Below are 11,712 nucleotides of genomic sequence, written 5' to 3' on the forward strand. Positions count from 1 at the left end.
AGACAAAATCAATCACCAAGTTTTCCATAAAAATGAATGCCTGTGCTTCCTGCTTGTGATGTATACTGTACATGTGTTCTTGATATTCAAATATACTTTGCTGTTCCTCATACAGTGATATACGATTGGCATCTCAAATAAAACACTAAATTGTTTTTTGTAACAAATGTTTGTTAATTTGTATCTGAGGTTTTCCAATCTCTTCAACAAGCACATTAAAACTCCAACACAATCTACTTTTGCCATTTGAAGCAGTGGGTGACAATTTTGGTAGAGGAGACCATATGTTAATGATATATCTCCACAAGAGGTCGAGGGGGTGTCCATATGGCCGTCTGGTGTGCTGAGTGCCTCCCAAGAAACATTTTCTTACACATTGATGGTATACCTACTTTATTACATTGGATGGGAGACAAAGAGGGTTTTTCTGAAAATCATCAACCTTGACATGGAAGCTTGATGTGAAAGTGCAGTACAAAGTGTGAAGTCTAATATGAGTTTACCCTTGCATCACACAAAACCAATTGCACACTTAAAAACAAGCAACAGGAATGATATGTCAGAACACATACAAACATTGGATTAATTCTGATAGCATAAGGCTTTTGATAAAACACATAAAACATCCATTACAGCATGTAGCTTACTTAACAAAAAGGCTATGCTCATGTTCGATTTTGATGAAGTGCTTCTAAGTCAGCTGGAGAAAGATTTCTGCCCGTGACAATTTATTCAATAAGAAATTATTTTATCTAGATATTTGTTAATGGAGCAAAACATTTTAAAGCAGTATTTCAAGATATCCAAAAAAAAGAGCAAAATATGTTGAATAAAATGGAAAAGAACTGACTTTCCACATGCATGATGACATTTATTTTCCACCTTTTGCGTAAGCTGATGATTTTTACACTTAAATACGTGTCAATTTGCAGTTACAACCTCAAATTCAGTGCTTTTATAATAAAATAATAGCTTAGAACCACTTTGTAAATAATGCTGTTTAACTTGCCCCCTAGGGCATTGAGTAGACATTACAGGAAACTGCTCCCCATCAGCGTACAGTTTGTGTTTCCTATTTTTCCAGGTGTTTCCTTTATTTTGTTAGTTGATTCTCTCCAAAACTATATGAAGGGAGGCAAACACAGCCTGTACACCAGACCGTAACCTGTTACACAGTAGGTTTGACAGACTTTGTAAATCATAGGCTGTCAAATAAATCACATGAAGTAACAACTTCAAAAATGGTTAACAGCTAAATGAAAACAATTGGAGTAGCATTCGAGAAAAAAGAAACCTACTCAAAAGTGTACTATGTCATAAATCTTGTGTGACATCTTGAATGTGAATAAATACAAGCTGGCGTTACAGTATCAGCAGGGTTATTTTTGTTACAGTCTGCACAAGCCGTTTTCATTTTTCAGCAGGGCTCTGTACAGGATAATGACCATGTGGAAAGGGATGTCTGACTCATGCATCAGTGTGGGGTCTCTGCAGCCCCCAGATGACGAATGAGACAGGATCATAAGTACACAAGGACAAATGTGCGAGGATACGTTTTTTTCACCTGAGTGCAAAAGTGTTTTTAAAGTATTTTTTTCCTCCTGGCTACAGCAGATGAAGTGGTCCTCACACCAAGCTATGGAAGTGTGGTGCTCACAAGTGTAGCAAAACATGTATGTGTGTGTGTGAGAATGTTTGTGAGAATGTGTGTGTAATTTATGCCAGTGTGGGCTTTAATAGGTCGTCGATCCATCCAAATGTGTTTTGTTTATCGTTCCATTTTACCTACCAAGGGATAGTAGTTGAAACTAGAGAATGCAATTCCTGAAGAAATTGCTAGTGGGAATGCTTTATGCTGAAAAGCTGATGCTGAATTGCTATGCTGAAATGTAATGTGTAAGAAGAAAGTGAAGAATTTAGATTGAAATGATACATGAACACCGGGGGCTTGAATGTGTGATGAGAGAAGAAAAGAAAGTAAAAAGGCTTGGAAAAGCAGCAGAATATTTGAACTGCAAACTTTTGAACTAACTTGATGGTGAATGATCTGTCGCCATGGCAACGGCATTTGATGACACCCCATAATACGCTTAGATGTGTTGATGGCTGCATCGTTACCAAACCTGTGAAGTTTTGGGCCGTTTGGAGCATTTTCACTGAAGTTATGAGAAAACCGTGTTTCATGGTGAGCATTGTGTTGCCATGGCAACGGCATTTGAAGAAATCTCAAAACTGTCCCGTATATGTCTTCACGGCTGGACTGTTAGCACACATGTGAAGTTTGAGCACTTTTTGAACATTTTCATAGGAGTTAATGTATAGCGACATTGTCTTTTATGGCGAGGGATGCGTTTCCATGGAAACGGCATATGATGACACCCCATAATTGACGTAGAGCTGTTGAGGGCAGGACCATTAACCATTATCTGAAGTCTGCTGCTCTGAGCATGTCAGTTGGAGTTATGACATCATCGTGTTCCATGACACAGGCAAGGCAAGGCAAGGCAAGGCAAGGCAAGGCAAGGCAAGGCAAGGCAAGGCAAGGCAAGGCAAGGCAAGGCAAGGCAAGGCAAGGCAAGGCAAGGCAAGGCAAGGCAAGGCAAGGCAAGGCAAGGCAAGGCAAGGCAAGGCAAGGCAAGGCAAGGCAAGTTTTTACAGGTGTTTATATTTGAGCTAACGAGGTGTCCAGAGATCAAAGGTTTCCATTGTTCTGAATGAGAGATAAACCTCTTACATGTGAACGTTTTGTTGAAGAACCGTAACAGATATCGGTGCAATTTCAAAGCGTGAAGCATCTCAAGGACCTTGAGTATCTGAAGTGTGCTTTTTGTGTACTTTCGGGTCAATAATGTGGCCTTTTTGGCAGATTACCTAAAGGTGTGCGGCTGCTGCTGTGAGGAAATATCAGCCTGAAATTACAATGGGCTTTAATGGAGACATGTTGAAAGTTTTTGTCACTTCATACCCTCAAGAGGCATTTTGTTTAATTATTTTTTGCTTAATTATTTGTCATTTTTCAAGCTACGAGATGTTTTCCTACGTTTGTCATGAAAAATTATGTCTCAGGAATGTAGGGTTTGGGAATTATGGCAGTTTTAAAAAAAGATATGAAGGCAAATTTCAAGATTTCCTACACTCTAGCTGTGACATCACGCACTCTAGTTAATGTTAAAATCTGACGAAGGCCTCTTTACCAAGGTCTGAACAATGTTTAATATCTCTAAAAGTTAAAAATGGGATGAATTATGGGATGTATCTCTGGAATTATGAAAGCTATGAATGATAAAAGTAATAGCAATCGATTCCCGACCGAACCAAACGTTTTGATGTTTGAACGGAGTTTCTGCGATGTTCAATGCGAGAAGACCGGCAAAATAACGGGCGGAATAAAATTAAAGAATTTCGTGCGTAGAAGAACAGATAGTTGGAATGCTGTTAACAGCCCACTAAATTATTAGGAATGCCTATTAGAAACGAGATGCCTTTAGATGTATTTTCTGGCTAAATAATGCTATGATAATGATAAACAGACTCGACCATAATCAGTGTTGTTTAGATTTGGTCTTCCTTCTAGCTCTGCAGCATAGGAACCTGAACATGGCGAATGTCAATAACAGCATTACAGTCGCTATAGTCAGCAATAGTAGCAGTACATCTAAACCGTAGTACGAGTACCAGGGCATCTTATAAGCCTCTGTACGCAGGTGAGGTGCCCCCTTATTACGCATCACATATTCTACCCAGAAGGTGGCCTGATCCATTGGGGCCATTGGCTGATCTCTGTGCAAATGTGACAGTCTTTGCATGTTCTGTCTGTAGCTGTCGTGATGGAGCACTTCATTTATGCCTTGCTCAAAACTGTGTCTGCTAACATCAGCTAGCTCAATTATCTTTCCGGCACCTCTGTGTTGCAGACGTAGAAGATTGTCATACTGGTCAAAGAACAATGGTATACCGAGCACAGGGACCCCGTGGTAAATGGCCTCCTGTACGCCGTTGGTTCCCCCATGAGCTACAAAGACTTTTGTCTGCGGGTGGCCAAGGAGGTCCTTCTGCGGCATCCAGTCCACTATCAGGGTGTTGTTGCCCAAAGTAGAAGGACGCTCACCTTTGTGCCTCCATATCACCTGATCAGAAAATGAAATCATTATGAATTGGTTTTGTGTCTGTACAAAATATATAATGATGATTCCATTGCTGCAGCCTGCATCTACTTATCATAAAACTATCAATCATACAATCAAGTACTATTATTATTATTATTTTCAATGTTATGGTGCGTTCACACCGGACGCGATGCGATTTTTGGGGGCGGCGCGATTACATGTACAGTCAATGCAAAGACACAGACAGACGCCAATGGCTCCGGCGGTGTGAATGAAGCGGTTGACGCGAATGAAGCGGTTGACGCGAATGAAGCGGTTGACGCGAATGAAGCGGTTGACGCGAATGAAGCGGTTGACGCGAATGAAGCGGTTGACGCGAATGAAGCGGTTGACGCGAATGCCCCAGCGCGATAGAGGCAATTGAAGGGAGCCGCGATAACCGCTCAAGTTCAATTTTTTCAACTTGAGCGTCAAATTCATCTGACACGTTCGCACGGTAGCCAATCAGCGGTGAGGATCTCAGCCTGCCGTCACTGACGTTGAAACAGAAAACCAAAACATCAGCCGTTAGCTGTTAGCACACAGAGCTCACAGCTCCTCATATCTGTTCAGATACTGGACGAAAGTTAAAGTACAAACCACAGACTGTCTGAGTCATGGCGAATAAAGTCGCTGCTTTATTTCTGTCTTTAGGACGTTGTTGTGAGTTTGGACGGAGCATATACAGGTTAGTTTAGCCTGATCGATCCGATCTCCATTCAGAAAACACGCATTTTAAAAGGTTTTTCGCCTGCCGTCTTGTCTGCACACTGCACATTAATTCACGGTTTTTACTAACCAGTATCAGTATGTAGTCATTCCGGCATCATTTTGAAACGTGTATTACAATAACATCACGGTAAAATATGTTCATTTAGTAGTAGTTGGTTTCTACCACAGTATTTACATGGAGATAAGCCCCGCCCCCTGGCCAGCGCGTCTTGTTTGAATGATGCGAAAAAACACAGCTGACAGCCGCGGTGAAACTCGAGCGATCAGAGGTGTCCGGTGTGAACGCAGCATTACTATTGATAATTACCAATTAAAAACTAGCAGTTTTCAACATTTCATGAAATAACAAAAGTGAATCTCTGAGCATGTGTTACCTTCTGAGGCATCTTGGCAAAGACGCTGGCGATTTCATTTGCGACCTCTTTGGGCAAAGCATTCACATAAGTCCCCAGAGTCATGATGATTACTCCATGCTCCCCAGCACTCTGAACAAAGTCCTCCAGGTCTGCTGGCAGTGGTTGGGCTGGTTTGCACTGGAACCCTCCTATGTAGATGATATTTGGCATTGTTGGCCGAGGGAATTCAAACACAAAATCCGACCTGAACAGCCAAATGTCTGCTTCCTGGAGAAGCGAAATGATGTCACATCCACCCTCGATGTATTTCTCACAGATTTCATCATAGACCGGCCCCACCAAGACTTTTTGCTGGAACACTATAATGCCATAGAAAAAAATATTCTTCACCCTCTGGAAAAAAGTCATTTTGCCCGTTAATCCTGATCCTGGAACTGGGATATAGGACAATGGTGACGGAGCTATCACAAAGTGGCCTTCTCCGCTGGTGATCCAGCGAACATTGAGCACCAAAGGCAATTTCAAATACTTGGCCAGTATGACCCCTAGTCCTATACCTGGGTCAGTGAGTACAAGATCATATTGGGCATCTTTTAAGCTTTTGACCACCATTTCATCATCTAAGATTTGAGGGAGGGCATCAGCCCACATCAAATGAAGATGAGCAATCAAAAAGAGAAAATCCTTGGTGAGTTTTAGGAAAGTAAGTGCTGAAGCACCCTCTCTCTGCGCCTGAAATTTATCAAAAATAGATATATTTTAATACAGTTCTTGAAAGTCTATAAGACCATGTGGGTCCAAATAAATTATCCATAATGACATACCTGCATATGCTGCTGTAGGTAAACATCTAGGATGTCCTCCATGCCTTTACTAAGTTCCATGTTAATGGATGTGTAGAGAGGAGACTTTTCTGGGATGTACCAGCTGTTGGAGGCCCTTATCACATCAATGCTGTGTCCCCTGGCATGAAGTTCTTCCAGCAGAATCTTCATATTGATCCAGTGGCTGCCGTCCAGAGGAAACACAAGGATGTTTCCTCCATCACAAGGTGGTGTGAAGGAAATCAGACAAACACTGAGGATGGAAAATATTCCACAAACACAATGCATGGTTCCTGAAATGTGAGAGAAAAATCTTTATAACACGATAAACTTCTTACATTTCATATAGAATCATAGACGTTTGTTTAGCAAATTCATGGAAAAAATGTAGTTTTTATTGGTAAAGTGAATATGAATCTGCAGATGATTATATCTTTGGTACAATCCTATCGTTTTTACTTACCCATGCTTCAGAGTTGCGTCTGGATTGTTGGCTGTATAAAGAATGATTACTTATTTTTGAGTTCAAACTCCAGTCCCAGATCAGTGATGGTCTGTCTTCAAAAATAAATAAATGACATAATGTGTCACAGGTCACATGAAGTTTTTGGCGCTGCATATGTTTTGCAGGTGACAAACAAAGTGATAACATTCTTTATGAGGTTATCCTAGCTTATTACTTGTTTTAATATTTTTTTAAATAATTGCTTATAGTTTCCTGTAAAGTGTAGTTATTTGAAAAGTCTTACTCTCTTGCATGCAAGCTTTCATGAGGAAAAACTGTGACCTCTTTCAAATGAGTGTTGGAGAAGGTAGAGCCAAATCAACTCACTTGATTTTCATGCATATAAAGTTGAGAATATAAGTTAATGTAAACACCTAGAGAGTATGCAAATGAGGGTTTTGGACTGATGTGTAACCTTTGATGTTTTGGGAAATGTTCTTGCAGTACTTTTGACCAGTTTTATGACCTAAAGGTTTGTTAAATACAATTTATGCAAAAGAGCTGCATGTTGAATGTAGGTTGCAGGTCTCAGGACTGAACTCAGTTGACCTGAGCGATGTTATCTAAAAGCAGCGGAGGACATTTTTCATATATTTCTCCTAAATAAAAGTAGCTTAATACCTTAATGTAAAGAATATCCCATCACAAGTACAAAATCCTGCATTGAAAATGTTACTTAAAGGTGGGGTATGTAATTCACTTCAGATACACTTTTTGTTATATTCCATGGAATGCTCTTAACATCCCGATAGCAATGAATACATTAAATGCTTTGACAATAAATACATACAAAAATGTCATCTGTGGAAGCCGTAGCGCTGTAAAAAGCACGACCAATCATTTTAGCCGGCCCGGCTAAAATAACTGGATGGCCTACCTGCCTGTCAGCCTTCCATCTGTGCACAAACTTATCTCGTGCCCTCATTGGTCATGTGCACGTTCGTGTGTGTTGGAGGAGGGGCTCTGTAAGGAAGTGGCAGATTTTTTTCGGCTGCATAGTTTCAAATTCTAGCGCACTCGAGCTGGTTTCTACATTCTTACCTACCCTACCCTTAATTAAACGTGTGTAAGGGTTATTTGGAAAATAATGGCAAAAGATAAATTACCTCGTGCAGAACAATTTCCCGTGAGTAGAAGAGTAAAGTGAGATACCTAAAGTTTATGCAATACTTTTATAAATTAACTTTCCACCTCTGTAGGTGAGTTTAAAATAGATAATTGCAGCTTACACATTAATTCAACTGAGAGTGACCACCAAGAGAATAATTACTTTAGCTATTTGACTGTGGCACAACTTTTATGCAGAGGTGGAAGAAGTACTCAGATCTTCTACTTTAGTAAAAGTACAAGTACCAGAGTGTAGGAATACTCTGCTACAAGTAAAAGTCCTGCATACAAAATGTTACTCAAGTAAAAGTACAAAAGTATTAGCTTCCAAATATACTTAAAGTACAAAAACTAAAATCATACCTATGATGGTTGCTCACAGGCACATGAAAACAAAACGGCCTGATGCTCTCGAGAGAAAACTTCACAAATTAGCCGTCATGCCTGCCTGATGAGAGCAAAAGTAACTGTACGTGGCCCATGGAGCATTTTTTTTTTAAATATCCGCCGATTTACAGAAGTCTCTTTCCCAATGTAAGTCAATGGGAAAAAGTTATTTCGGCCCGTTACGTCACGAACTGAAACGGAAGTTGTAGTACCGCCGTTTGGCCACTATGAACATTTGCTTCCACGTCCGGCGCACTTCATGAGGGCCTAGATGACGTGTATTGATCATTAGGTCTGACCATTATGGTTCACAAGGGCAAACATTTTAATTTTTTTTTTTCCACTCTGGGTGCTATACTATACTTGTTATAGTGAGTTAAGAGTGGACGATCATCATGTTCCCTGGTAGCTGATGACCTAAAGTAGACAAAGGTTGAAGAGCAACTGAAGAAAACAATTATTTATATTGTGTCTGCCTTGAAGGCTCTTAGGATGGACAAAGGTCTTTGGACTGACCGTTGTTAATAATTGCCTGCTAGAAAAATCTTAGATAAAAGTAAATCTGTTCAACAAAAACAAATAGTTGAATAATCTAAAGAGCAGGTATTCATTTGCCAAATGACTCTGCTTAATCACACAATCACAATTTGTGGGTATTTAAAATGAAAATCTGTCCACAAACCTTTGACAAGCGATTCTAAAAAAGTGAAGGTGCTACATTTCTTTAACAATATCTTTATTTTAGGTGGATACATTAAATGACTTACTGTCATTTTACTTTATAAATAATAAATAGAAACAAATGAGATGCCTTTAGATGTATTTTCTGTCTAAAAAAGGCTTTACAGAACTCATTGTATCCTATTTCTAAAAAGACTCAACCGTAATCAGTGTTGTTTGGATTTTGTCGACCTTCTAGCTCTGCAGCATAGGAACCTGAACATGGCAAATGTCAATAACAGCAGTACAGTCGCTATAGTCAGCAATAGTAGCAGTACATCTAAACCATAGTACGAGTACCAGGGCATCTTATAAGCCTCTGTACGCAGGTGAGGTGCCCCCTTATTACGCATCACATATTCTACCCAGAAGGTGGCCTGATCCATTGGGGCCATTGGCTGATCTCTGTGCAAACGTGACAGTCTTTGCATGTTCTGTCTGTAGCTGTCATGATGGAGCACTTCATTTATGCCTTGCTCAAAACTGTGTCTGCTAACATCAGCTAGCTCAATTATCTTTCCGGCGCCTCTGTGTTGCAGACGTAGAAGATTGTCATACTGGTCAAAGAACAATGGTATACCGAGCACAGGGACCCCGTGGTAAATGGCCTCCTGTACGCCGTTGGTTCCCCCATGAGCTACAAAGACTTTTGTCTGCGGGTGGCCAAGGAGGTCCTTCTGCGGCATCCAGTCCACTATCAGGGTGTTGTTGCCCAAAGTAGAAGGACGCTCACCTTTGTGCCTCCATATCACCTGATCAGAAAATGAAATAAATGTATTTAGTTTTACAACATAATGACGATACCCTTGCTTCAGCTTGTCCCCACTTATTAGATAACTATCAATTATGTAATTTAGTATTACCCTTATTACTTTTGCTTTATTCAGATTATTACTGATTATCGGCTAGCAGTTTTCAACATTTCATGAAACTACAAAAGTGAATCTCTGAGCATGTGTTACCTTCTGAGGCATCTTGGCAAAGACGCTGGCGATTTCATTTGCGACCTCTTTGGGCAAAGCATTCACCAACGTTCCCAGAGTCATAATGATTACTCCATGCTCCCCAGCACTCTGAACAAAGTCCTCCAGGTCTGCTGGCAGTGGTTGGGCTGGTTTGCACTGGAACCCTCCTATGTAGATGATATTTGGCATTGTTGGCCGAGGGAATTCAAACACAAAATCCGACCTGAACAGCCAAATGTCTGCTTCCTGGAGAAGCGAAATGATGTCACATCCACCCTCGATGTATTTCTCACATATGGCATCATAGACCGGCCCCACCAAGACCTTTTGCTGGAACACTATAATGCCATAGAAAAAAATATTCTTCACCCTCTGGAAAAAAGTCATTTTGTCCGTTAATCCTGATCCTGGAACTGGGATATAGGACAATGGTGACGGAGCTATCACAAAGTGGCCTTCTCCGCTGGTGATCCAGCGAACATTGAGCACCAAAGGCAATTTCAAATACTTTGCTAATAAGACCCCTGGTGCAATAGCTGGGTCAGTGAGAACAAGATCATATTGGGCATCCTTCAAGCTTTTGACCATCATTTCATCATCTAAGATTTGAGGGAGGGCATAAGACCAAATTGAATGAGCATGAGCAATCATAGAGAGGAAATCCTTGGTGAGTTTGAGGAAAGTAAGTGCCGATGCACCCTCTCTCTGCGCCTGAAAGATTGCAAAAGAAAATGTTTTAAAGTGGTGAAAAGTAATCAACTTAATATGTGAATGACTAGAATACAATTTGGCTCCATTACATTATCCATCATTTCATACCCGCATATGCTCCCGAAGGTACACATCAAAGAAGTCCTCAAAGCCTTCATTAATTTCAATGGTAATGGATGTGTAGAGGGGAGACTTTTCTGGGATGTACCAGCTGTTGGAGGCCCTTATCACATCGATGCTGTGTCCCCTGGCATGAAGTTCTTCCAGCAGGATCTTCATATTGATCCAGTGGCTGCCGTCCACAGGAAACACAAGGATGTTTCCTCCATCACAAGGTGGTGTGAAGGAAATCAGACAAACACTGAGGAATACAAATATTCCACAAGCACGATGCAATAGCATGGTTCCTGAAATTAGAAGAGATATTTAATAACACAAAAGACATCTTTCTTTTCAAATTGTCTAGACGTGCGCTTAAAAGTTTAAGGATAAAGATCCAGTTTCTGTTGGTAAAGCGTATTTAAATTATATTAATATTATTTAATATTTTAAAATGTTGGTGTCATACTATCCACAACTCAATCATTTTCCTGCCATTCACTCACCCATGCTGAAGAGTGGCAGCAGGATTGCCTGATGCCTGCCAAATGACAGTATTTAAAAGATTCCCTATATATTTGAGTTCAAACTCCAGTCTCAAATACGGTCTGTCCCCATAAGTAAATGAGTTACATGTGTCACGTGTCACATGAAATGATGGCGCTAAAAAAATAATTCTGTAGTGGACCAACAAAGTGACTATTTCTTTGTTGTCATGTCATCATAGAACATAACTTCCTTAAGTAATGTTGATGTCAAATTGCTGGTAGAATCCTGTTAAGTGTAGTATTGTAAATGTCTTACTCTCTTGCATGCAAGCTTTTATCAGAAGGACCTCTGAACTCTTTCATAAAATGTGTTTTTTGATTTAAAGTTAGAGCTACCATGTTATAACAATAAGTCATGAAGTTTCTGCAGGTTGATGACCTGGAGGTAGGTTTATCACAATTTGTGCCAAAAGAGCTGTGAATGTAGGTTGCAGGTCTCAGGACTCAACTCAGTTGATCCGAACCATTTCCTCATATCTGTGGTGGAAAGATTTTCATATTCTTTTCCTGTTGCACCAATACCTCAATTTAAATAATCTGGTATAATCTGAGACTAGACTCTTACAAATCCTTAAAGTTAAGCAAACAGTTTACAAGAAAAAACTCCTGAATT

The 11,712-nt window shown here is 40.2% G+C and overlaps 2 protein-coding genes across 2 annotated transcripts; both read right to left on the minus strand.

The window, feature by feature from the left end:
• Nucleotides 1-3,248: 3,248 nt before the first annotated feature.
• Nucleotides 3,249-6,564, minus strand: LOC117490397 (UDP-glucuronosyltransferase 2C1-like). The gene is made up of 4 exons (XM_034140131.1): nt 6,521-6,564; nt 6,058-6,350; nt 5,252-5,965; nt 3,249-4,127 (listed from the first exon to the last, which is right to left on the minus strand). The coding sequence occupies exons 1-4, from the start codon at nt 6,522-6,524 to the stop codon at nt 3,543-3,545; spliced, it is 1,596 nt and encodes a 531-aa protein (XP_033996022.1). The 5' UTR covers nt 6,525-6,564; the 3' UTR covers nt 3,249-3,542.
• A 2,215-nt stretch (nt 6,565-8,779) lies between these two features.
• On the minus strand, nt 8,780-11,094 carry LOC117490396 (UDP-glucuronosyltransferase 2C1-like). The gene is made up of 4 exons (XM_034140130.1): nt 11,058-11,094; nt 10,561-10,859; nt 9,739-10,452; nt 8,780-9,528 (listed from the first exon to the last, which is right to left on the minus strand). Exons 1-4 carry the CDS (start codon nt 11,059-11,061, stop codon nt 8,944-8,946), a joined length of 1,602 nt encoding a protein of 533 aa, XP_033996021.1. The 5' UTR covers nt 11,062-11,094; the 3' UTR covers nt 8,780-8,943.
• Between the last annotated feature and the right edge of the window lie 618 nt (nt 11,095-11,712).

Source organism: Trematomus bernacchii, unplaced genomic scaffold (genome assembly GCF_902827165.1).
Source record: "Trematomus bernacchii unplaced genomic scaffold, fTreBer1.1, whole genome shotgun sequence".
NCBI lineage: Eukaryota > Metazoa > Chordata > Actinopteri > Perciformes > Nototheniidae > Trematomus > Trematomus bernacchii.